Source organism: Camarhynchus parvulus, chromosome 1 (assembly GCF_901933205.1).
Source record: "Camarhynchus parvulus chromosome 1, STF_HiC, whole genome shotgun sequence".
Classification (NCBI taxonomy): Eukaryota; Metazoa; Chordata; class Aves; order Passeriformes; family Thraupidae; genus Camarhynchus; species Camarhynchus parvulus.
In genome coordinates this window covers 15,543,002-15,570,006 of record NC_044571.1, presented here as the reverse complement: position 1 = coordinate 15,570,006, position 27,005 = coordinate 15,543,002, and the positions used below count along the sequence as shown (strand labels likewise).

Genomic DNA, 27,005 nt, shown 5'->3' with positions numbered 1-27,005 from the left:
AAATGAACATTTTGGCTCAGTGTGTTCTGGACTGGCATTATTGCACTAACAGCAATAACAAAAATGCATCTGAATATTGCAAGTTTTCTGTTATTTTTAAGTGTATGCATTCTGGAGAGATTGAATTTAAATCTTGCTTTCCTGAAAATTAAAAAGAAAATCCAGAGAAAATTGCATTCAGTCATAACATACAATATATTTTCCATATTTTAGCATAGTGGCTCAGCAGAAATAATACACTTTTTGGAATTTAATATTGATACTGAAAATCAACATCCCCAATGTCAGATAACTGACATTGGCCCTTTAGGTCTCTTTGTGCACCCAGGAACAGTGGCAGCATAGGTGAACCACCACTCTTCAGTTTGGTTTTGGAGGCAACCAACATTATCCTGAATTGAAAGCAAATGAAGACACTTTTTTCAGTTTCCACCTTGCTCAACAGCCGGAACAACATTATCCTGAAATGAAAGCAAATTAAGAGACCTTTTTCAGTTTCCACCTTGCTCCTGAATAGGGAGGGAGAAGAGAGAAGTAAGGCAGAAGTCCCACAGGGTCACTAAATCAGGAAAAGGAGCAGCATATTACCACTGATTCATTTGTGCCACTTACAGGGCAGTCTCCCTCTTGTGCAGGACACAGGCCAGGCTTAGAGAAAACACGATAGAAACTTCAGAGTCTAGATTTCAGCTCTTGAATATTGAACTACCTACATTTTAATACAGTTTAAACCTTAATGAGAAGGATGTCTTCTTCTAGGGTTTCCAGGCTGCTGTGCAGCACTGAAGCCCAGTTATCCTGGGATCTCAGGCTTCTCCAAACAGCATGATCAACGCTGAAAGCCATTGTGCCACAGGCATAGAAGAGCTGCAGTGCCACACTGACAATGCCTGGAACAGGAGTGGGTTGGTGGCAGGGACGCTGAGCTGTAGATGCTGTCAAGGGACTGAGGTGGGGTGGGAAGCAGGGCAAGGTGCTGCTCTCTTTATGCCAGGGGGGAGATCCCCACCCTGCCAGCCAGAGTAGCAATCTGTGCTATTTCTGCAGCTTCCTGCACACATCTCATTTGTACAATTAAAGGAGAGAGGATGATGACCCCTGCTTCTTGCTGTTCATCACCAGATGAAAATACAGCCTGGGGGTCCAGATCCACCCCTCACTGATGCAATTTTATTTTGAAATTAACTCCCTGGGGAGACAAGAGGTCTGCTCAGAGCCTTCACTGTGGTCCAAGGTAAGCTCTGGGTGCCATTTCCCTGGGCAACACCATGTAAAGTGCTGAACCTAATCAGAAAGCTACTGTGGTGCCCAGTTACCCCCCAAGTGTTATTTACCTTTTAGAATCTTACTAATAGTTATATAAAATAACAGCAGAAAAGCTCTATCAAGGACTTGTGTGAATCACTACTGATCCTTCACTGCAGTTGCAAAACCACGGACCAATTCAAAGTAAATCATTCATTGTACAGTCTAGATACACAGCAGCAAACACTGGGATGGTGCTGCTATGAAGAAGTTACATTAGCAAAAGCAAAAAGAAGCAATTTAGCCCCTCAGCTGAGAGTACCTACTCCAGATATTCAGCCAAATTTGAAAAGTTACATTTGAAAGCAAATATAAAGGTTAATATGCAATTTCTTCACAAATACTCATCTTGTTTCCTTCAATCTTGGTAAATAACCAAGGGGAAAAATAACATGAATGTTTCAGGAGTCAATACAAATGTAATGAACTGTCACCATGGAAAGTATTAATATCCTTAATCATAAAATCAGATTGTGTCATTTGCAATTTTGACTGAAGTGATGGTTTAAAAAAAATATATTAAAAAAATCTCCTCAGCATTTCACTAGAGAACTATCAGCAGTTCCAAGCTGGTTGCTTTTGAAGCAGCAGTGTGTGCACACAGCTTGAAGAGAAGTTCAGCATTTATGTCATGGGTACTCTTATAGAACAGCTCTTGCACACTAAACAGAAGTGTCTACTTACCACAGCTCTCAAGTTTTCTTTTGCTTATTTTCTTTGCCAGAGAGCAGAGGCTGGGGCTGCAAACTGGCCCTATACTGTCACCAGCCCTCTGGATGGCACAATTTGGAGTCCTTTGGCCACCAGTCTGCACTTCCCCAGTGTATTGGCAGCACCTCAGAAAGCAAATGAATATATGGCAATGGGAACAATGGTGAAATATTCTGAGGTTTTGCCAACTGCTCCTTCATTCAGTATTATACTCTCCTTCAGAAAATACCTCAGAACAAATTAACATATATGTATTTTTAAATCAGTCATATTGTTGTGTCGAAAAAGAAGTGCTGAGAAACAAGTCAGATTCATAAATGAAAATGTATTTCACCTTTATACATGCTATACAGGTCATGCAAATACAGAAATCTACAGGTTATACAATGACACCATAATAAAATATAATATGACATTTGTCAAACACAGTGTATTACAGCAAAACAAACTGTTTCTGTTTGTTTATTATTTAGGAAATAGATGAAGGACTAATTTGGAAGACACAGTACCATGCTACAGCTTACTGCACAGTCAAAAGAAAGTATTTCTTTGAAGTACACTAACATAAATAGAGCTGGGTTGTTGTAGGTATGATTTTTTTAGGCATTGCACATCATGTCACTGGTTACTTTCCCACTGCTGACTTTTAAGAGCATAAGAATGGTGCTACAACTGAGGTCAATCTATGCTGTGAACTCTTACATGTGGAAAAAAAAGGAAAAAAAAAAGCCAAACACCCCCTCCCTACCCCAAGTTTTCACATTTTTGGTGTTAGTGTCCAAAGAGAGTTGTATTTGTAATTTATTTTTATAAGGGACTGGACAAAATATCCTCAAAGCAGCACCTAATCTAGCATAAAGGTTCACCAACAGAAATAAAGTTCACACTGTGCAGCACATGACGTCCTGACCTTGTACATCGTGGTGTGGACTGTTCCATACAGATGTTTACAGAACGGCAAGGGCGCCCAGTGTTCCCGGTGTGCATTTTGGCCTTTGTGTTTCTGACACTCACATATTGTTTTGCTGCTGACCAAATCCCATTTTGTTGAGCCTACAGGAAGACAAAATACTTCTCTGTGTGATAGAAAGCCTGCTGGTATCAATCAAGTGTCTGCATATTTAAAGGTTAATGTGTCACCCTCCTGATCACTCACTTGGATCTACTACAGCTATACTACACACATATTAAGGGGTTATACTTGGCATTTGGCATACTTTGCTTACAAGTGCTACACAAATATGATTTCAAACACAGTTGATAGTTGCTCCCAGACTAATTAATATTAACTGGTAAGTGCCACTAGTGACTAAAAGTGTCAACATAATCATAAAGGGATAGCTCCCATACTCCACAGTCAATAAGAAGGCTCTTTTGATTCTAGCAGCTATATGTTTTTCAAGCCTCTTCAGCTACAGTTTTGAATCACACATCTCATAAAAGTTGCCATTAACTCCTTATTAAAGACAAAAAAAGATAGGCACAAAACTAAAGTACAGTCTATTATTTTGTTTCAATGCACTGTGGGCAAACCCCATCATTATTTACAAGAAAAAGATGTCTAAATGGAAATACATGAAGGACATGATCAAGCTTAAGAAAGAATTAGTTAAAAATAAAATGCAAAGGTAAAAATCACAGTGAAGTGTTGAGATGAATTTTAAATTAAAGAAGATATAAGTGCTTTATTAGCAGCTAAAGCTCAAATTCTAATGCACGCTCTGTCTTCCCTGAAACATCAAGGCTCAAGATCATTGGTTTCTACCAAAAGCAGTCAGTTATTCAACATACTCCCTGGGAAGACAAGTTATATTCAGCTCTGATTATTTGAAATCCAGTGTTCAAGGACTGCAGAAGCTTTTTCAAGTGACAAGCTCATATTTTACTGCCAGTAGCATCACAGGGATATATATCCTCCAGAAATTGTTACCTCTGTCAATCAGAAAGAGAGAGAAGAATATCAAGTCAGCTACGCAAGTTAGATGACCTCAGTTTTGCTATTTAGAGAATATATCTTCCAAAAAACCTGACTATGGCTTTGTACTTTGAAACTGTCACTGAATCCTACTATGGATTTTTACTATGCTGGCTTTTCAGGGTATGTGATTCTACACTGCAAGTTTTACAGCAGCACAGAAAACAGTAAGCAGCAGCAATAACTACCATGGCCTAGACTGGCCCCACTTTTAACTGTTTTCTTCATGCAAATAGGCTCCAAAGATATACAGGAAAGGTATGGTATTAATGAAGAAATTCTGGATGCCTAAAGGAAATGTTTCCATTTACCAGATACTTATGGTTGCTATGATACAGTCAGTTTGCATATGATGCCAATTTACAAGCAGCTGCAAATCTCAAAGATTATGTTGAATTTAAATACCTAGGAGAACAGCTTTCTTTCTCTCCCCACACTGCCCTATACAACTGCTAAAATATTCTGGGAAGCTAGGAAGTAATCACAGCAATTTATCATAAGATGTTTATCACAATACTGTACCTGTATCAGTTCTGCTGAAAAGCAAGGCTGTCAACAGATAGAATTAAGTGTATTTTCTTGTCCTGGGCTGTTAAATCCCTCAATCAAGTTTTTGTTACAGTCATCAAGGCTAAGGGTATCACTGGACATCTTTGAGTAGGTAGCTTGGCCTGTGAAATCCAAGAGATCTTCAAGAGCCTTGGCATTACTTGTCCCATTTTGGTCCAAAGAAACACCTGGCATGAGTTCATTCATAGGTGAATATTCAGGGATAGAGATAAGTTCTTCTTTTGAAACCGGGCTATGCAAAAGATAAAGGAAGAAAGACACAGAATAAGAGGTCTATAACTTTTCATTAAGCAACAATCAAGTTAAACCTCTGATTGTTCAGAAACTACCATGCATCTTAGGGCAGATGCAGCAAGATTTTACCTAGAGAATGTCCTAATCAAAAAAAAAAAAAAAAAAAAAAAAAAAAAGATATTGCCCTGTAGTGCATTTTAGTTTGGAGAAGAGAAGGCTGAGGACGGCTTTCACAGACATTTCTTAAACTGTGATGTGGTGGTGGATGAGTTGAGAGCAAAACTATCATACATGAAATCCTACAACACAAAATTAATGGGTGTCCAATGCCACCAGTAAGAAACTGGGTTTAACAGGGATCAAAGAACATAATCTACCAGTGAGACTGTACTGTACAGACTGCTTCCAGGTCATCTGGTAAAAAAAAAAAGTTGGATAAACTCATGGGCAACATGTCAACTAGTGGCCACTTAAAAGGCCAAGGCAGACTTGTGCCCTCAATATCCGTAAGGCCACTTCAGTGATCTTGGATTGCAGGAAGTGGTAGGCTCATGTGCTCTCTCTCGCTAGTTTTTCTTATTGATACTCTCTGAAACCAAATAACGGGCTGCACAGTCTTCTGGCTGGTCCCAGCAGGGCATTTCCTATATATTAATGCATATTTGCTGGAAATACAATTTGCTGGAGAATGTATAAGAAGTTCAACTGGCTTACTGATTAAGGAAGAACAGTACTAAAATTCCATGTTTAAAATTCAGATCTAGCTTTGACTTAGCAGCCTTAAATTAACTGCCTATATATATATGTGTGTGTGTAAATAAAAAAACTGAAATTGAAATTAAATATCCTTCTTTTCTGCATGTCCTTCCATCAAAATGTGAGAGTATTTAAAACCACAGTTATTTACTGATTTCCATACTTGTTTCCATTTCTACTTGTTAAGTACTTAAAATTCTAAATCCATTATTTTCTCTATTCTGTTTGTATGACGTCAGAAATGCTCATGAATCACAGCTATGCAGCCAAATTAAAAATAGTGACATCAGAACAGTATCTACAGTAGCTGCTTTCACAAAACTGTCTAAGGTTTGGGCAAACTTGCATGGAATCCATAAGTAAGGACTGTGGAAGGATTTCAGAGTTCCCTCCCCCAAATATGTGAGAGTGAGATGAGGTTTTGTGTCTCTTGTGCCAAACACCCAGGAGCATCCTGGCAGGAGAGAACACAGCCAGTGTACACCCAGCTGCCACCATGGGGAGATGTGAGAAGGAAGGTAGTAAAGTGCTAACAAACAAAACCCAAAATCGTGTGTCTCACATGAATCCCACAACCCTGTAGGTAGATCCAGTCTGTACCTCACATCCATGGACTGAACCTCATCTGTTGAATCTTCCATGCTGTTAGATTTCCCATCAACAGCTTCCAGCTGAATAAGTCCTGAAACTGACTTCAGTCCATTAGCAACTACATCTTGGGAAGGGATTACAGAAGCAGCACTTTCTAAGCTTTTATTTTTCAGGCAGGTCGCCAATCCGTTGATCTCTGTAAAAAAAAGTTAGAAATATGACAGTAGAAACTTTGTTATTTAAATAGTTTTAAGTTACAGATTGAGTAGAAAGGAAGACTGACAATGCAGTAGACTCAGTAGACTCATCATACTGTACTGTCATTCCTCTATTCCACTCCAAAACTGCTCTTTATGCTACATCTTTTAAATTTGAGGAAACAGGAAGAGAATGTTCTATCTTTTATGTCATGCAGTAAAAACCTTAGCCTGGAGAAGTAAACAAAATATAGATAATGTCAGGTATATTTTATTTAATAATCCTTTAAATGCATATGGTTGGTTTTTTTTAATGAAGTGAAATTAAATGTAAGATTTAGAGTCATACTATAAAAAGCTTGGTTGTGTGCAAAAATTTTCTACCTATAAAATTTGAAGGTAGGTTGCAGCAATCAAACCAAAAACGAACATTGGCAGACTAGAACTTTTCATTTACAAAAAATGCTACATCAGGTACTAAAATGGAGGAGAAACTTTATTCTGCTTTTGCTTATGTGGCAAAGCAAAGTTGTCTCCAGTTTCTACCATTTGTCCCTGATGCAAATGCAGTTGTTCTTTTTGAGATGAAAGCAAAGAACTTATGATAATACACAGTGTTCTGCCTCAGATCAAAAAAATCTGAAGAGATTCAACTGTAAAAATAGGTCAGAAAAATATGGCAATTTTTACCTGGCTGGTTGAGAACAAGGGCCTTTGGTTGTTTTTCCACATTCAAAGTTGATGGGATCTCCAGTTTTGGCTCTTCCTTCTGAAATCAAGTAATGACTCAGCTGTATTAGAGGGAGGACTGTAACCTTCATGGAACCAATTGGACTCAAAACTTGTGAGACTGCCCAGGGCCACAGGGTGACAAAGACCACCAACAGCAAGACAGCACTTTTTTTTCCCTTTTTAGTTAGGCATAGGATTTTTTTTTAATAAAAAAAGAAAACATTATCTGAAAGTAACTGAACAGTTTTCTTAGTAGATTAGTGTGGTAACCACATATCCTCTGAACAGAGAGAGACACAGCTCTCCCAGGATTTTCCTGGGAAGCTGTGAGAAAGCTCAGAGAAAGAATTAAAACAATTATCTCAACCTCTGCACCTGGCAGGCAATCTCTGTTTGTCAAAAATGTTTACAAGAAGGAGTTGTCCCTTCTTGACCAATAGGTGAGAGAAGATTCCTAAAGGCCAATCAGGTCTTAGATCCACCATTGTTTCTATAAGAACTGTGAATATCTAATAATAAAGTGCTTTTTCATGCCCTCTGATGATGGAGTCTCTGTATCACCTTTGTCTGTCCCTGATACCCCTTTGGTGGTAGATTAGAAATGAAAACCTGACTGTCACTCCTTAGCTGAACACAACTGCCTTCTTTTCTCTCCCACATTCCTGACAGGGGTAACAAAGAGAGCCCAGTAACTAAATCACTGCCTGGTACAAAGCAGGAAGACACATCAACAGCAGCAAACATTACAGCTCCAGCATGCAGGAATGAGCTGTTGCCCCTTGCTAGGTAGTGAGGGGGACAATTATCCTACCTGCAAAGGCTGCATAAAAGCTGTGTCTCTGGAACAGTGGCTGTGACACAGCAACAGTCATTCTCAGTTTGAAATGCATCTAAAATTTGGGTCTAGAGTGTACCTAAGTACATTTACTAACATAGAACTACCCTAGAATTTAATTTCCACAAATGATAATAAAAGAAAAAAAAATCTGCAACCACGTACTGTTTCATACCTTTATTTCTGGGGTTTCACTCTTCCTTGTTCTCTTCATAATTTCATCTATTCTCTATAAATCAAAATAAATTTCAGGATGAGATGGCAGACAGAATATGTAGCACAAGAGACACAGAAAAAAAAAGACAAAGAACCTTTTCTTTACTGTCAGGACATCCTCTCTGCCTGTCTTGGAAAAGGAAGAACAAGTAAGAAAAATAATGAAAATTAAAGAGATAAAACATATTGCAGCTGGCTTTAACCTATCAGATATTAAAGAACATGACTTTCTCAGCAGGTGCACTTTAGAAACAAGTATTTTAATACCAGGTGTTTGCAGCTATGAGTTATGCTCAGTTCTGGAACAAGACATTTGTTTAAAACCAACAGTGGTTATTTTAATCTAGTTGCTTTTCCAACTGTTTCCAAACAGTGCCTTTAAAAATAGTTAGCCTTTTTGGAATAGAAGAGCAAAATGAAATATCTGAAATTATTCTTGCTAGAAATGTGTAAGGCATTATCCTAAAATACTTTTGTTTTCCTTCTTTCTTCATTAAAAAGGAAATGTTATTTGAGATGTAAAACACTTTGGTTTGATATTCTAATCTGCAACTGCAACATGCCTCCAGTTCAGTGGTGAACAGCTTAAAACATATTGGAATAACATGTAAGGATAGATGACTGTTTGTAACCAGACAGGGGTTCTGCAGCTGTTCTCTTTCTGCCACACAGCTGTAAACAAAGCTAATTTATGCAGCTTCAGCCATTTCCATGTGTAGCAGTGGCCAGACAATCCTGTTCCTCTGCATAATGCAACTACAGACAGCCAGGTGGGGGAAAAGCTGTTTGTTAATCACAAACTTTCTCAATTAATGACACAGAGCTTTTGTTGAGCAAGTTTTAAACAAAGTCACTCATGTTTCTCAGCAGTTAGTGATGTCCTGGGTTGGACAGCAATTGACATTTGCCTTGGCATGCCATTCCTTGTTTGTCTCAAGCATTTAACTTTCAGGTAGAGGCTGGCTCTGTTTGCTCAGTGCTTAGGGGAAAGTCATTTGCCTCAGGCAGTTCCACTTTGTTACAAATTTTGATGTCCATGTTTCCCTAACAGGCAAGTAACAAATACTAAATTTGGGATAACCATTCACATTTAATCTCTCCAGATTATTGTTATTAGATACTACTGGGTGCTTCCTGGGTTATGTATTTAAACAAAAAATGAAATAATTATCCTGAGATGCAAATACTCACCTTCTTCCGCTCCAGCCTTTCTTGCTCAATTTGCTGCATGATTTGTTCCCTTTCAAGACGAAGCTGTTCAGCTGCCTCACGGGCTTTGATTTCTGCTTCTTCCCTCTAATTAAAATGTGTAAAATATGTTAGGGCCATTATTTATTTCAGGCAGACTACCAAATATTAAGAAGTATTTTTTTACATGTATAAAAATTTCATGTTTCTGTTTGTGATGATACCTGTTTCTCAAGTTTGGCTTGGAGCTCTTTTTCTTGCTTTTCCTTTAGCATTTGTTCTTCCTCAGCTCTTCTCCTGGCTTCCTCTTCTGCCTTTTTTCTAGCTGCCTCTTCTTCACGTTTTCTTTCCTCGTCCTTCTTACGAGCTTCTTCTTCCAGACGAAGTCTTTCTTCTTCTGCTTTTCTTTTTTGCTCTTCTCTTTCAAGCCTGCAAAAAACGTAACAGAAGGTTTAAAAGGCTTCATCTTGTTTAGCATGAATCCTATTGAATGTACATCAGTAACTGGTAACACATGCATCAGCACATATTTTCATGAAAGACGCCAGGATACAGTGAAGACATTGAGCTCATGCTCAGAATTCAGGTTGCTATCAAGTTTTTACTCCAATCTTACTTTAAATGCCTAAAATATTTCATAGAAGTTATAATTTCCATTGAAAAAAACATGTGATCAAAGAAAACATTTCTGTTCTAATTTCAATTAGAGTGTCAATAGTAAGTTTCAAGAACAAAAACAACCTTTTTTCTCCTATACTTGATACCCAGAATGTTGGTATGTATAAACAAGCAAATATTTTTATTCTTTGCTTCATCTGAAGATAAACAGATGGGATGAGTAGCAGCAAATTCCACAAAACACAGTGGAATACTGGAAGGAGTGGGTCTAAATTCCACCTGTGTTGTTCCCTGGCCACTGAGGAACATCATGCTCCTTAAGAATTGTTTTTTAAGTGATCATTCTTATCATTCTATCAGGGCCAAAATGGCAGAAGCTGGTCATTCCACTCCCACCCTGAATCAAGGGTTTAAAGAAACTGAAAGAGTTAAAAATTTAACTAAATTTAGTTAGGGGGGACAGAAACAAGAGGATAGCACAAAGAGTAAAAATAATAAGGGAGAGTTAATTATTAGCAGATAAAGTAGTTAAGGCTAGAGTGATATATCACCTGCCTGTCTTTACTATGTTTAAAGAAGCAGGATGGGATGCAGATTTAATTGTGAGAAAGAAGAGGGCCATAGCCTGCACCTGGGCCCCAAAACCTGAGCTATAGCCAAGGGGTCCAAAACCGGCCAACAAAGAAAACTAAAAGGTCACTTTGACCTCAGAAGACCATGACCCATTTCAAAAACCCACTGACCCATTTGAGGTGAAAGACTGCACAAGCATGAAGGAACCTTGGACTCAGTTATAAATACATTTTAATATGAAGAGGGGTGGGCAGGTTAGGTAATGAATATGTATTAGGCATTTTGGGAATTATATGAATATGTAAGACTTTTTAAATAAATAGAGAGCTGGAGCCTGTGATTCTTTGGGAATCTACCAGATCTCTGGGAGATGATTCCCCATGTGTCTGCCACTGTCAATAAACATATCCATTTCTACCTTTAACTAGCTGGAGAGTTCTATTCCACGCTTCAACCCTGCCTGCCATGTCTGTAGTAAGAAAACCCAAAGCTGGGTTTTCTAGACAAGCAGGATTAGTGATTTACTATTAGAGGGTTGAAGGAAGTGCATGGTTTGCTGACATTTGCAACCAGCATGCCACGTGGAGAGCCACCAAAAAGCCTGTTCCCAGAACAGAGCCAGAACTTCACTGCTCAGACAGCAACCTTCATTCTGCCCACACTCAACCTCAATGCCTGCAGCAGAGTTGGGCAGGAAGAGGAGCTTCAGGTTAATTATGGATGATTCAAGCTGTGCCATTTAAAGCATATCCTGCTGGTGCAAGACCATTTCAGCTACATGATCTAGCTCATTTAAAGCCACCTATAATATTTTTTTATAATTTAAATACTTCAGGTATGCCCAGACTGCAGTGTGCAGTACACTTCAGCATGGAGATGCCTGAAGTATTTGGAAAAGTAATAATTTATTCAGGGTTCTTGAAGAGGCCAAATTATTATTTTTTAACTTCACTAATCACGGAGACTGCAAAAGACACTAATGAAATGAGTCTGAAATTAAAGAAATTAACAAATACATATAAGCTCCCACTTGATTCCAAAACTACCACAGTTTCAAGCATCTTCAGTGATACAGGTTAAATTATTAGGTTATAACTTTCACAAAGCAACAGAGAGACCTTTCTCGTTCTTCTCTTTCCTGTTTCTCCCTTTCCTCTTGTTCTTTTTGCAGGCGGGCCTGTCGTCTTTTCTCAGCTAGAATTTTTGCAGCTTCTTCTGCATCACTTGTTCCTGCTGTGATCTTCCCTAGGAGAAGATAACCAAGGATGGAAAGTCAGGAAGGGAACAAAGAGAGTGCCGAGCAATTCCAGGTTCCTACAGAGGCTGAAATGGGCCTGGTTCAGAGTGGTGAGACACCTTTTTAAAAGCACATTTCAGCATTTTCAGCAGAAAGGAGATGGAATAGATAAGGGCATCCCTGGATGTCAGCATTTTCACATCTTCATTAACAATTGGTACATTTGGCTTTTGGTACATTAGTGAAAACTGTGTATTCACAGGTTCCAGTATGTATCTTTACGCATTCTCATAAGCCTGTGATTGAGCAGCCTCATGAAAAGAACAGCTCATCACCATTTAAAAGTCTCGGGGACCCATCACACCGTTGCACTAACATCTTGCAGCAAGGCTCACCCTCACTGTTCTCAGCCTTTCCAGCAGAAGGCACGTGCTTCTCAGGAGCCACCTGGCCCACGTCATCAGTGCGTGCTCCTGGGGACTTCAGGTGACTGACATTTTCTTTCTCCTTGTCTGCTTTCTTTTTAGGTGTTTCCTGGCTGCTATTGGAAGTGGCACGATGCTTCACAGGAGAAGCTGGATATTGTTTGGTGTTTTTAGGAGACTGAGGATAAGTCTTTGCAACTGTCCTGATGAGAGAAAACAAAAAATCAAACAAGGCCAGATGTTACACAGCTTGGAATCAAACTCCATCTTCACATTTCTCATTCCTTCTTGTCCCTTCCTACAGAGAAGTATCAGCTGTTTTGCACAATACTGAAAAGAACCACCTGGATGCAATCAGAACTTAAAATGCATGAAACTGACACAGAAATGCACATGATTACAGAAAATTCTCATTAAAATAAACCAGTAACACTGTCTAAGGTCTAGGTGAGAGATAGGAAATTGTGGACTGCCTAAACCAATGATTTTAGTAGTAACTATTTCAAAAGAATTCTGCCAACTTTACTGTTTGTACAGTTCTTCTCAACATGTAAACCAAAGCTATGGCTGCTCTCTGTCTGTAGAAATCATAATGAGCTACAGTGTGCTGCTTTCATCTGAACACCACCTTGCCAACAATGGTCTTTTTCTAATCATATCTGAGTTTCCAAAAAAGCAACAAATACCAGTATATACAAAGGTAAGGCTGGGTACTACTGAAAGAGACAGAAGTGATCAAACCATTATATTGTCAGCAACACTGTTTGAGTAAGTGCTTTTTTCAGCACCAACACAACAGACTCCAGACTCAGCCCCTGCAGCTTTTCAGAAGGTGCACTTGTGGTGATGGTGATGCACCAATACACCCCATTGCAGCAATGCACCCCATTGCTTATCTGGCTGTTGCACACTTCAGGGGAAGTGATAATCCTGAAGTCAGTTCTGGGAAAGTGGAAGGGTAAAGATACCTGATATTCACTGAAAATAGGTGCACACAGAGAGAACAGATTACCAGGAAACATAAAACTACACACGAACACCGTTCATTATTTATGTAACACCAGTAACTAGCACTTGCAATGTTAAGAAAGGCTGGGATGTGTGATTAAGTAGTATAAGAATAAAGAGATTACAATCTTAAAATAATGATTTATGTGAGTCTCATTAGAATTAATTATCTTACATTAAACATTGCACATGTATTTCTAACCTTCTTCCTGGATATGCAATTATGATATAAATGTATTATCCCTTACCACTTTTTCATCTACACTATATAGAGTTTCATATACCATAACATGCTTACACTCATTCTGGCAGACAACAAGCATGAAAAACGTGAACAGCAGTTGAAAATCAATGGACTGGAGTGGCAAGTTTTGTATAGATCTAATATAGTATTGTGTGGTCAGAGAGTATTATAACTAGAACATCATTTGCAGAGCAGACAATAAAAACAAGACATCTTTCAACTCCTCTCCAAACTCATGAATTTTGTAGAAAAAAGGGTTATTTTCTACCATATTAGACTGCTTTTGAAAGAGGTCGAGACATTAGACTACAAGGAGCTCACTCAGAGGTGCCTGGTTTGTGGGGAGGAAAACACAGCAGAGTATTGCACCATCCCTACTTTCTTACTCCCACTGAAGAGCCACCAGAGTCCAAAAGCCCTCAGGCTCCAGGAACAGTAGCACCCAACTAAATCTGAAGTTCCACTCAGGCTCCCCCCCTGCCCGCAGGCCCAGGAGCTCCCTGTCAGCTCAGTCCTTGGCTGAGCTCAGCTGTAGGTAAGCCTGTTCTTCTTGGCTTCCTAACCTGCTGATCCTGACATGATGTCCTGGCCTGTCCTTGGACTTGCCTCAGCAAGGCCTTTGTTGGCTGTCACTGGGCTCTTGGTTGACCCTGGTCACTTCTTTTGCCTGCCATGGGACAGAGTGCTGTGGGCAAGGTCCCTGTCCTTGTCTGTCCTGCTGCCACCCATGACTCCGGCTGCTCCATAACAGAAGCAGGTTTTGGAAGATGTAAACAGGCAAGCCTGATTCCAGTTCTTGAAGAAAACAGCAATGGGAGAAGCCAATGAGTTTGGTTGTGTTGACCAAATCTGGTTTTAGCATTGTCTTTAGATTCCTCTTTAGGTTATAGATGCATTTCTAGGTCCTTCTAAAAGCAAAGGCAGATTTCAAGGCCCCACCTACAAGTGTGTATCTCACATGTGCCTCATCACTGCAGTCATTTCCAACTGCATTTCATAAAAATATAATTGGTAAATAGAAAACATTTTCCTCATGTTTTTCTGCAGCACAGAGGCTGCTTCTTGCTAATCAGACACTTCTTCAAAGTAAGAGTCCTTTCTCGCTGTCTTTGGTTCACATTTCCAACTTTACCGCACGCTCCTTGCAATGCTTTTGATTTAACTGTTGTGACAGAAGGAGCAAAACAGGCTAATAACTGAGGCTGAGTCATTCTCAGTATTAGTATAGAAGTAATTGTTCTCTAATAAAGACATGACAATCAAAGAGGTCGGTAGGAAGGAGTCTAGTCATGAGAGCCACATATCTTGCACTGCATAGGCATTAGAGCAGACTGGTTGTACAACTCAGCTGGTGGATTAGAAACACGTGCTGAATGTATTATTTAGCTACTGGATCTTTGAACTTTTAGACCTACAGTAATTTTTTTTTTAACCAAAGTGCTACAGACTCTTAGACCAGAACAACAAGAAAATAGTAGAGCTTCATATAAAGTAGCTAAAAGTGAGAAAAATAGAAGACTGATTACTGCAAGAATGCGAATAATTCAGTGTGTGAAGTGCAAAGCTGAGAAAGTCCATCAGGAATAAGAATATTTTTTCAGAATGTTTATATCATTTACTGGATGGCAGTATAAAGTATTAAATTAACATTGTATTTTAATTCTATTTAAAACATACTCTCAACTTCGCATCTTTAACATTCCTTGACACAAGCAGAATTGTTACTGGAAAAAACACTCCTTCTAAATAGCATTTAAGTTGTGCTGTTTTACCCCAAAAAGAGCCAAACTTGATTGAGAAGGCAGAAAAATTGAATTATTAAGAAAAAAAAATTATAGTCACTTGTATAGGAGCCTATTTAGGTTTAAACCATGGTAAGAAAGTGGGAAACACAGAATTATGCCTGATAAGTATTAGAGAATTAAGATGACAAATCACTGAAGTCCAAGAAGTGGTAGCATGTCAGTTGTCAGACATCTCACTCATCCTCAGTAACTGGATTTTACAGGGGAATACAGAAGTACCTTCCTCTCTCCAAGAAGACATTAGTTTTCTCACTTTACTGCTCTGAGCTGACATGAGGCCAGCAGCATGAAAGAAGCTGCCCCCTGTATGCTCTGCTAGAACATCTATCAGGTGTGAGGATCCACTGATTCTTAATTATCATGGCTCCTATTTAATGACACAAGAGATGGTCCATTCTGCAGAACAATGTCTCAGGAAGAGTATATGAGGGGTTCAGAGCTCATATACAGAGCTCACATACAACCCCTCATATACAGCAGGGCAGAGAACAGCATGCTCCCCTGAAAAGCCAGCTATGTGGCAGGTCACTGGTTACAGCTGCTATGAGGCTGACTGTAAATCAGAAATCTTCAGCAATGCCAGAGCTGCATTATTTTTCTCCTTTCTCCCCATTAATTCAACAAAAACTCTGCTGAAACCACACCACAGCCCTGCATGTTCTCAAGCCTGCTTTCTGACATTGCTCTGATCACAAGCTATTTCTGGGTTCTGACATTTTTGCTCTGTGACACTTTCTCAAAAGCAGTTTTCTTTCACTCTTAGTTTTGATCTTTTGTAACCAAAGACAGATTCATTTCTCTTCCACATTTCTCAAAAGAGAGAAAACTCAGCATAGGTCTGTAGAATAGTCTTTTGAATAGCTGCATTATTACAGATGTTTCAAAATGGTGAACTGGCCTGTTGTCTCGCTAACTGCTGAAAAATCCCTCAAAATACTCTTGATCCAACATTCTACCCGTTGTTTTTACCTTTCCAAGTCAACACAAAAACTAAGAGTAGCAAATGTAGCACATACAAAATAAAATCTAAAATGTGTCACTGCAGAACATAGAAGCTACTTCTGTGGGGAATTCAGCACATGCAAACACCTTTCCAATAACTCATTTTAAAACATTTTACAAGTTTGAGTGGCACTTTTTTTGTACTATACTATGTTCATATTCCATCACTACTCTTCAATTTGACTGAGCATGCACATTGTGACATGAAAAGTGTTTCCCCCAGGCTACAGGGAGCTGTCACCCAACAAAACCACCAGGTAAGGGGTTTAGTTAGAAATCATAAGCAAAGGACAATGACCAGACTGGATGTGGAAAGGAAACATGAACCACCACCCATCAGCAGCACCATCCATCAGTCACCTTCCCCTTCTCTCATGAGGTTATGCTTTGGCAAAAGAATGTGACACAGAGGCTTGTCAGAGCTTTCAATTTTATTCACTGGCTTATGCTATGGCTCATCTGAAGACACTTAAAACTAAATCCTACTTCCTTGATTTAGTCAGGTGCCATTGATTTATTTAGGGACTATTTACCCGAAGACGTGTGAAGGACACAGGCTTTATTGCCTTCCTGATCTATAAGAAAGCACACTCACCTATTCTCTGAGGGATACTGCAGGAATAAACTGATTAATGTACAGATCTTTGAAGATAAAGCATAAAACAAAAAATTGCCCAAACCCCTCATCCTGTTATTATTGATCCTGTGAGAGATCTGAAGAAAATGAGCACTTTGTGCCATCAGTATCCAATAGCAATTGAAAAAAATTAAAGACAATTTCTCAATTGTTCAAACACCCTAATCCATTAACTTTCATCTTATCCACATTAAGATTCAAAATAATAGTTTTGGATTTCTTTCTGTGACATTTCTTGACATATTTACTTTTCCAAACAACATCGTGTTTTGAATTCCTTCCCCACTATTAATTGTTGTTCAGCATATTTTGATTTTTTCGCCTTTTCTCCTTTTTATATCTGTATCTTCACTTGTCTCAGATGTTATGTTTTTGGGCTGACCTTTTTTGCTTTCTCAGTAAAAATTGCCCATCCAAAACATTAGTATTTTATTTATGTAATTACTCCAACTCTCTTCTGCCATTAATCACTGGGCCTCTTTAGGCTGAGATTTTATTGTCTTGTTTGATCCTGTTTCAGTTAGTTTACCATGATTAAAAGAGCTTTTTATTTAGTAAATAATGAAATAACATATTTAGAAGACAAGTTACTGCCACTCAGAAACCAAGATGACAACTGTGAAAAACTGGTAAGTAGAACAATACCAAGAAAACTTGAATGCCAAGTTATATATTCTTAAGAAAAGAAATGCATACAGCTAATTGTTGTGTAAATCACTGGCCATACTTGATTCTTTCCTCAACAAATTTAGAGGTTAAGGTGCTATGCAGGATCACTAACTACTAATGCTGTACAATGTGTATTCTTATTTCTTCCAGGGTACTTTTTCAGTCATATAGTGTGCTAGAAGGAGAAAGATTAAACACGTAAAAGATTGTTAGGTTTGCACGGAGAATGAGTATTTGTATACATATTTAGTCGGACTAAAATTATACTTGAATGTCAGATAATGATCTTGCTGGTCAGTGGATTTAAATACAGGCAGTAAGGCTTTTGGAACCTTCCTTTAGATTGTATAACCTTATCTCCTCAATGAAAATTAACAGTGGAATTTGAGTTATATGCAAAAATACATATATTATCACTAATATAATCTATACATAATAATACAATATGGTCATTAGCACACTTTTAATTTTAGAATTATGAGGGGAAATTTTGAAAGTGCTGAAGCATAACTCTCCTTCTGCAATCAGTAATAAACATGGATTTAAACTCTATTTACTGTATCTCTCATAAGGTCAAGAAGGGTGTTCTAATTGGGCCACGTTAAGATTAAATGCTCAGTAATACATTCCTAGCCATGATCAGAATCAGATTCCCTTGAGAAAGAGAAGGAGGGGGGGAAAAAAGGGATCACTACTGTGGCTCACAGTCACAGAGAAACCCACCAGCAGGCTTTTTAATTCCTCCATACAGCATCTGTTTCTTCTTCTAAAAACAGTATTCCTTATAGGCATGAAAACATTTTACTGTACAAAGGTTATTATAATTTGCACCTCTAGGAAAAAAATTCTCCATCATTTCCTAATCTTTTATGAAAATTAGTACTTCAGATTAAGACTGGGCATACCTTTTTCATGAAGCACTAAAGAGCTGTCTCCCAAGAACTTTTTCTTTTAACCACTGGACATTTCTCTGATGATCTGCACTAACCTTTGCCTGCCCAGCAAGCAGCACTTGACTCCAAGCTAATTCATTTCCTGCCAATCATTTTGTTTAACTAAATGTGTCTCTTGGTGGGTCTATTTTTTTTTTTTTCTCTTATACTATACTCTTATACTGAACAAACTGAAAAATGCATTCTGAGCAGGGAGTATCAGTACTTGCCAGAATAATATACAGTCTTACAGCTCAAACTGCTCTGCTCAAAACTGTAATAAGAAAGCTGACTGTCATTACCATTGCATTTCATTAAATTTTTCATAAAATGGATGTAGTTCATACCACAGAATGTGATGACATTACATATATAATACTGGAAGTCTGAGAATTTGTAGCTTTATAAGAAAAACCAAGAAATGCAGTGTCCCAGTTACATGCAAGTGGATGTCTAAACCAGAAAGAATGCTGAGAGTCAGATGGTTTCCTTATGTTGTCTAACATCAGATTCACACACAAAATCATCCCCCACTAAAGGGCTATGCCCTCAGAGCTGAACACCAGCTGGTTTTTTCAGGCAGAAGAAATTTGTCAGAAAGGAGATCATCAAGCCCGGTTCAAAATATGGCCAGCTTCAGATTCAAAAATATAAATAAGACAATTTTCAAGACAGAAGTGGCACCCACAAACAAGAGCTAAGGGAAAAAGTCCAAACCAATCAACCAGTCAAATAAATTAGGCAAGTACTGTAGACCAGGACTACTTTAGCATACTCCTACATTAGAGCCAGACTTAATATTCTCTTCTAAGAAACCCATTTGCTTAGACTTGAGTTTCAAGCTGTGGTACACATAAAACAGTTTTCAGCAAAAGGCAACCAAGAAAAGCAAGTCAGTTGTCAGTAAGTCCAGATATGCTATAGAACCACAGCTCTGCATTAAAAAAAAAAAAAAAAAAAAGAAGCAAAAGGCGCAACAAACACAAAACCACAGAGGTCTGCAAATGAGCAAAGGTTAAAACCAATGGCTTAGATGACATGTAGTTAAGTGTATTTATGGCACCAGATGGTCATGCCAACAATAGGAAATGCATATATTAAATATTGGAATTTCTAGTTAGTATTCATGATGAGTGCATTTCATCACATTAGGCAGTTTCTTCAAAATCAAACAACAAAAAAAGCATATTTAAAAATAAATGGTCATATGAATAATGAAATGTGCTGTAATCTCAAGACTGAGGAAAGGTAGAGAGAACTGTCTCTAGTGGGTACTAACACAATATGACAGATATCAGATTTGTCATCTACACCTCTCCTCTCACCCATCTGTATATGTGTGTATGTATTAGTAAAATTAACTAGGTTTTCTACAACACCTCAAGAATCTATGCCTTATTTACAGATAATGAGAAATTCACAGGATATTTTTCCACTAATAAGAAAAGCATACTTAGGTGTTGCAGGTGATGCAGATCTTCTGGACATGGCAGCAGGAGAATCAGACCTTCTCAGAGGAGATCCCATACCAGATGAGGAACCAGGTGTTGCAGGTCGCTTCTCCTTCTTTATCTTCTCAGTCTGGAAGCACAGTTCATTTTCATTTCCATAATTAGGATCAATAAATCAAAAATGCATTTGATTGTTTTATTAGCAAGCTGGCATATAAAGAAATTTGTGTGGCACACTTGTAAAAGCTTTTTAAACAGGCAGCTCACAAGTGAGGTGCTATTAATAGTTTTTATTTTACATAGACTTAGCACACACCCACCCTTGTCTTGCATGGGCAGAGCATGCAAATTTCAGATAAGTAATACACATCAGAGCCTCTGCAAGAGTTCTTGGATGGGGTGGTGGCACTGGGTGGAATCTTCAGAATCATCCATATGTCCCTGCTTAGACATGATCAGCAGTGCAAACAAGCATCTCACAGAAATGTTGCTGCATGTAAAACTGAATCACACCTAAGAATGACACTGCACAAATCTTTATTGCCAGCTTTGGTTCTTTCACTTGCAGCTAATTTAGATGGCATGAATCCCCCTATCATTAAGTATTACAAGATACAGGACCTTACATGAATATTATAGCCCTAACACAGAATTTTTTTAAATCATGCCTTAAGCTGTGCAGTCTCAGTGAAGGTGAGCGACTTGCCTTTTCTTTTCTAGAAACTACAGTGGATCAATAATGCATCTTTTAAGCAAACAGCATTACAAATGTCCACAGAAAGAGTTAAAGGAATTGGTGTAAAACAGAGGCATTATCAGGACACTTGGGGAATTTCTGAAATATATGAAGCTTGCTCATTAACCAGCAAGCCTGGATAGTCATACTCAGGAGGGAATTCTATTTGTCATCCCCATTCCCAGAAGTTATAAGCAAGTCCAAAAACATACACTTCAGTGCCTCAGTTCTCTGAAAATAGGGGGGTTGGTGTTTCAATACCAGCACTCAGCACTGATTCCAGGAGGAGGAAGATATTAAAATGCACCTTAACAGGAACACAAAGACAATAGGTGTTGGCAGGGTTTACTTTTCTACTGCTGTTTTCTATAGCAGGGGAAGCACTTCATTTGTATTCATGTAAAGGGAAAGATAACAAGCAGAAGCTGCATCAGTTTACCCAGCAGTGAAATCAAAACCATTACAAACTCACCTGAGTAACTTCAGCTGAAGGCACCCCTTTCATGGCATTGGCAGTGGAGGGTGAAGTTGCCTTCTTCCTGTCGGTGCTTCGGGTGGGGGAAGGCTTGTAGGGAGATTTAAGAGGACTAGCTGGTGCTACACGAGGACAGATATGGAATACTAAAGAGTTATAGTACAATAGCAAGAGCAAAAAGGAGCACGGATAGAGGAAGTAAAGGAGGGGAGAAAACAGCATACTTTTATGTTATAATGCTCAAAGGTAGTTGTAAAGTGGTTTTTAGTGTTTTAAAATATCACATATAATGCATTCAACATGATCCCATGTTTAATAAAAATGTCCCAAGTGAAACATTTTATAGGAAAAAAAATATCTAAAATATAATACTCTTTTCCTCATATACCTTTTGAATCACCATTGACTAATACTGTGGCTCTTAGGAAGTCCAGCTTCCTTTGCATATGATAAAAAGAGTAAGCAGATAATGCTAACTGGATTACTTTTGAGCCCATACTGCAAAACAGGAAAGGTGACAGAAGCATAGGGAATTTTGTCTTTTTTAAACCCTAAACATGCAAATGCTCCTAAATATATTAATTACTTTCCAAATAATATTTAAATAAAAAAAATTAACAAAAAAATCCCCCAAACCTAAACTAAATGCTGCTGTAGGTATTTCAGTTATTGTTATTTGAGGGAGACATCAATTTGAGTGTGACACATGCATTACAGCTTATAGGGCAACTTTTTTTTATTTGCAATATGAACAGGATTTTTTTAAATGGGATATTTTACTCCTGATTTTGTTCATATTGCCTTCTAAGATGAAACTTTCAAATACATGCAGAACAATCAACAGAGTATGTTTTATCAATAAGACAGACATTAATTGAATGTTTCCAATTTTAGTCAACTACAGTCAGAAGGCATATTGACTTTGAAAAAGCAGCAACTATGCACTAATGTAAAGAAAGTCACATTCCCAAATTTTTTACTGGAGACAGCCCTAATAAGATTTTTATGAAGCCTTTTTGAATATTTTGAAGTTTAACTAGACCTTTGTACTCTTTGACCCACTTTCCAGCCAATTGGCATAAGGTCACTGTATATTAACAAAAATATTCAGAAACTTAAAAGCTGCCTAAAAGAAATATTTTTACTTCAACTGTTAAAAGAATTAATTATGCATCCAGTAACAATTGTGTGCCTGAATATCTTGACTTCGAGTGACATTAATAATGTGTTGCTGTAGAGTCTGAAATTGAGGCTCCTCATTTCTAAGCTTACAGAAAATGCAGTAGCGGAGCAATTCTGACCCCAGCATAATGACAGGAGGCACAGCATGAGCTCCTGGAAAGGAAGATGCCTCTTCCTTATTCAGAAGCTACTTCTGTGGTGAGAAGTACATGACAAATGGGAGATGTCCCTCAACTGTTTTGCTGGCAATTACTGACAAAATGTCAACGGCCTCTGAGATTGTTGTTTGCAACTTGTGCTACATCCTGATTGACTTGTGGGGAAATGACGAGAGAATGCTTGTTCAAAAAGCTGTTACCAAAATCAGCTGCCCTGTTTCAGCTCAATGAAAAAGCAGTTTTCAGAACAAATTGTACCCTTGTCAGACATGCCAGTGTATTACTTTAAAGTTCCTGTGATGAAGAGAGATAAAACCTGAGAGTTTACAAACAAAATGAGTGAGGAAGGACAAAAGTCATCCTTATTGATTTCTTTGATATCAAATACAAAACAGAAAAAAATCAACACAGGTGGCCTCAGCAATTCAGCTCAAAATCTTAAGCAGAATGTACTGATCTAATTTTGACTTGGGTTTTGCTCACTCTTGACAGTAGCTGGCCCCTGAGCAGTAATCAAATCAGGCACTTTCTCAAGTACTATATGAAAACATTTCTGCTTCCAGTAGAGGCTGTTTTTAATGTAGAAACAAGGGAAGCAATTTTAGAGGCATTCAGTACCAATGTCCCTATGCACTGAACAGAGAAGTAATGCACAAGGGAAAGTAGGTTTACTTAGCAATTCATTTCTAAATAGCTTTGCATGAAAAACACAGCTACAGAACTTAAGCCTATTTTAACCAAGATGTGTGAAAACACTCATCATAAAGATGATCTGTCTTTATCATCTAAGTAGTTTAATCTTGGAAAAGTGTCTTTATCATCTAAATAGTTTAATCTTTTGCAGACAGGCATCTGGATGCATGCTTTGGGGGGCTTTTTTTGTTTGTTTGTTCTATTAAAAGTAAAAAGGGCTGTTAAACGTTTGTCTTGTTTCAGCCAATGCTATGACCAGGCATGGCTTTATAAACAGAAACTACTCAAAGTCAGGCACTTGCCCAAGTATTAGCAGGGCTGGAAACATTATTTTTGTAGATGTTTGCAAAATATTGGTTTTATTAGTCTACTCTTTGCACATGGGAATGGTACTATCATCCCTTAAAGATCAAAAATTTCTGTAACTGACATCTTCCTCTTAATAGTCTGGTTTTCTGTATGTGCATTTACACCTATACATACATATAGGTGTCACATACACACAGTCACACAGTTAAAGGCAAAAAGATAATTAATAGATAGAAATTGGAACCCTAGTAAAAGTAATTAAGTCGCAGTGGTGCACTGGGATTTTTGTTCTATTTGGGTATGACAGGGCTGACTTTAATAAATCAATCAAAGCCTCCAAGAGTTGTCACACCCTTGTCTAAAAATCTGTTTCTTAAATGAATATATTTCTTTTTTTGATAGTCTGCAGTTTTAATGATTTTTTTTCTAAAATAGGTATTCAGAATAGCACAGACAAGATAATGTGCTTTTCAAAGATTTTAAATACAATGTTATCTGAAACAACTTAGTTCATCGTTGATTTTATAGTACCCTGTAAATTGCCATCTGTTTCATAGTACTCTATTTCTTCCAGCAGCTACATAATGCAGCTAAAAACAAACCTCAGTGGTTTCAAAGTGAGGAAGTCACATTTTTACCTGGAGTATTGTACTGCTCAGAAAGCATTAATGTACTTCTGCTTCTGGCTAAAGATGACTGTGTGGGAGTCAGCAGTCGAGAAACAATAAAGTTTTCCATTGGACTAAGATGCATGCGGTGAGCTGAAGGATGGGAGCAAATAAAATAAAATTTTAAATGCAAAGAAATAAAACAATGTTACATTAAAATAACTGAAGCAAAATGATGAAATGATTAAATGAAATGACAAAAAATTCTTGAACTTTTTAAGATTTAAAATACTTGAAGATAATTTTCATTCCCTCTGATAAAAACCTTCTGATTTCTCCATTATTTTAAGTTTCCCACTTATACACTACACACAATAAGGTTAAGATCATGTTGTGTGTTATTTTTACTCAGAGGCATGTTACATTCTGCAAAATTGTTGCCTTCATGACTCAGCACAAAAAGTTTGTCTTCTTCCCCAGCAGGAAAGGTAAAACACTTGGTAAACAGTGCAGCTGCTTACTAATGTGCCACCCGTGCTGGGACTGCATTTGAAATCTGCCATCTCACCATGTTACGTAAGTCTTATTTATACAATATGCCTGCATTACTTCCTGCTCCATAAATATAAGTGTCAACTATATAAGACATATATATAGATGTTCCTATTACATGCATATATAGCCATCTGTCATAATAACCTCAAAGCTTCTGATGAGCTTAAGCAATTCAAAAATTAAAATAAATTTACCTTCTCTTTTTCATTCTACAAAAAAGCCTTCATAATTTATTTCAGTAAATATATTTTTCCCCATTAAGACTTATAAAAAAAGGGGTAGAAAGAAATAAGCAAACAGAAAACAAACCTAAAAAATCCAAAGAGTTCACAGTGAGATAAACCCTTCAGTCCTCTTTGTAGTGTTTAGCAACCACTAATCCTACAAGATGATCATCTTTTGTGGAGTCACTTGAGGATCAGAGTTTCATAAGAAATTAATGGACTCTACAACTCTGGTCACCAGATTGAAGTCTCCCAGGTGGCTCATCAGATATATCCCTGCATATGGAACATCCCATATCTACTGCCAGGTTACACCTTTTCTTTGCTTGTTTTTCCTTATTTTGATAGAAGGTCACAAGCAGTACAGTTATAGGAAATTGCTGCAGTCGCAGCCTGTACTTACAACCTGGTTTGCTGGAGTATCAAAATTTGGAAAAGAATCACTAAAAGGCCCATGGCATTTGTTGCTGGACTATGATCTCCAGCAGGCAGGACAGCCTTGGGAAAGGCTGCAGAACCATGCTATTAATACAGAATCTCTCTGATGTTTGAATAACAGACATAAGCAAACCCCAAAGCTCTATGGAGCAGAAGTGCTCTAAGTAGAAGCAGAGTTGAGTTGATGCTGGCAGGAGACCAGCAGGTTCACTTGCCTCTGTCGGGGGAGTGCGTTATGGCCGCTGTGGAGGACGAGAGGCGTTTACTGATCGGCGACTCCATTTGCTTTGGCAGATTCATTGTAGAAGCTGAAAGTTTGTCACATGCTGCAGAGAAACGCATTGAAGATATTTGTATTCACACCACAGCGTGATAAACTCCAAAAATTAACCTTGCATCTGTACTTGTGGCCCTTGCACTGACCATAGCACTGAACTGGCATGAGATTGTGGCTGCAACTCTCTTCAGAGAGCAGCAGGCACATGAGATGAGCTCTTTGTGACCACTGAGGACCAGCACCCTACGACACATGCTTTGGCATGCAACTTTTCAGCTTGTGAATTTAACATTCCAGTTTCACAAAAGCCTATGTTTGTACTGACCCTGATAAATAATTATATATCAGCACAAGCATAAAGTTACCCAAAGAAAACAAACTGTATACATGGCAACTCTGAACTCATCTTCATTCCCCCTCCCCTCTACTTTCAGTCTGGAAGAGCTGAAGTTCACAGCACACATTACTCTAATAAGAAAATGACATAACCAACATTTCTGCATCTATATGAGACCTCAGTGTTTTAATGACTGAGTTGGCATCAGCCATTTGGCTTTATCTTTCTGTGCTTGAGAAGAAGTAAAAAAAAAAAAAAGAGACCGTTTTTTTGGTATTTTTCTTCTGAAATACTATTCGATAAAATCTGCTTGAGGATAATATCCATTTCCTATCTTGGGATTTATTCAACTGAATGAAAGAGAAATCTTACTCAAGTATTAGCAGAGTACTAGTACCTCATGATCACTGTATGATACTCAGAAGCTAAAAGCACAGATGCTTTATTCCCTTCTTCTGAATTGTATTTCTTTCAAATAAAAATTATTTTCAGCTAGAGACATGTGACCCTAATTTTGCATCTTCTGAGTTACTGCATTCCCTATTATGGCCATCAAATCATTGCCTTAGTGGGGTTTCCAAGATTTGGCTCCATCTACTACAGTAAACAATGCAATTCACTACATTTCCTTTTTTTAAAAAAGCAGATATAATGCTGGTATGCTGCAAAACATCAGTTGCACAGGCAAATACCTTTGCACATGAACAACAATCAGCCAAAAAATTGGATCTGTTTGCACAGAAATATTAGTTATGTGAGATCATAGGCAGAACAGCATTTACTGTGAATTCTGCAGGAGTTATAGCCAAACTTTACTCCTCCTTTGTGGGAAGAGAACAAACCTACTTCTCAAAAGCACAGGCTGTGTTTTCTTTTCAAACTACCGAGTACATTTGCAATCAAATCAAATCACATTTGCAATTTGAAATCCTATAAGCAATCCATTTGTTATTTTGGAGAACTCATACTTCAGAGCCCTTTTATGGGAATAATAATTTAAAAAAAAAACACTAATAAAACCCCACTAAAAAAAAACAACACAAAAACCAAAAGCAAACTAAACCTCAACAGTAGAAAACATGATTGCTTAAACAAAATCAAC

At 38.0% G+C, this 27,005-nt stretch overlaps 1 protein-coding gene across 13 annotated transcripts in view; it reads right to left on the bottom strand.

Annotated features, from left to right (window-relative positions):
* Nucleotides 1–2,321: 2,321 nt before the first annotated feature.
* The window catches only part of MAP7D2 (MAP7 domain containing 2), a 79,290-nt gene continuing 54,606 nt past the window's right edge, over nt 2,322–27,005 (bottom strand). For 9 of the 13 annotated variants that reach the window (XM_030952299.1, XM_030952309.1, XM_030952317.1 and 6 more), the window contains 13 exons: nt 25,505–25,615; nt 24,103–24,225; nt 21,120–21,268; nt 19,914–20,041; nt 12,134–12,366; nt 11,620–11,746; nt 9,535–9,739; nt 9,314–9,418; nt 8,082–8,135; nt 7,030–7,108; nt 6,152–6,338; nt 4,514–4,793; nt 2,322–3,948 (listed from right to left, as the gene is read on the bottom strand). In XM_030952299.1, coding sequence (XP_030808159.1) covers nt 4,544–4,793; nt 6,152–6,338; nt 7,030–7,108; nt 8,082–8,135; nt 9,314–9,418; nt 9,535–9,739; nt 11,620–11,746; nt 12,134–12,366; nt 19,914–20,041; nt 21,120–21,268; nt 24,103–24,225; nt 25,505–25,615 — 1,751 coding nt within the window. In that variant the 3' untranslated portion in view covers nt 2,322–3,948; nt 4,514–4,543. The remainder of the gene's footprint in view (nt 3,949–4,513; nt 4,794–6,151; nt 6,339–7,029; nt 7,109–8,081; nt 8,136–9,313; nt 9,419–9,534; nt 9,740–11,619; nt 11,747–12,133; nt 12,367–19,913; nt 20,042–21,119; nt 21,269–24,102; nt 24,226–25,504; nt 25,616–27,005) is intronic. The other 4 variants (XM_030952326.1, XM_030952344.1, XM_030952335.1 and 1 more) reach the window with 2 other exon arrangements.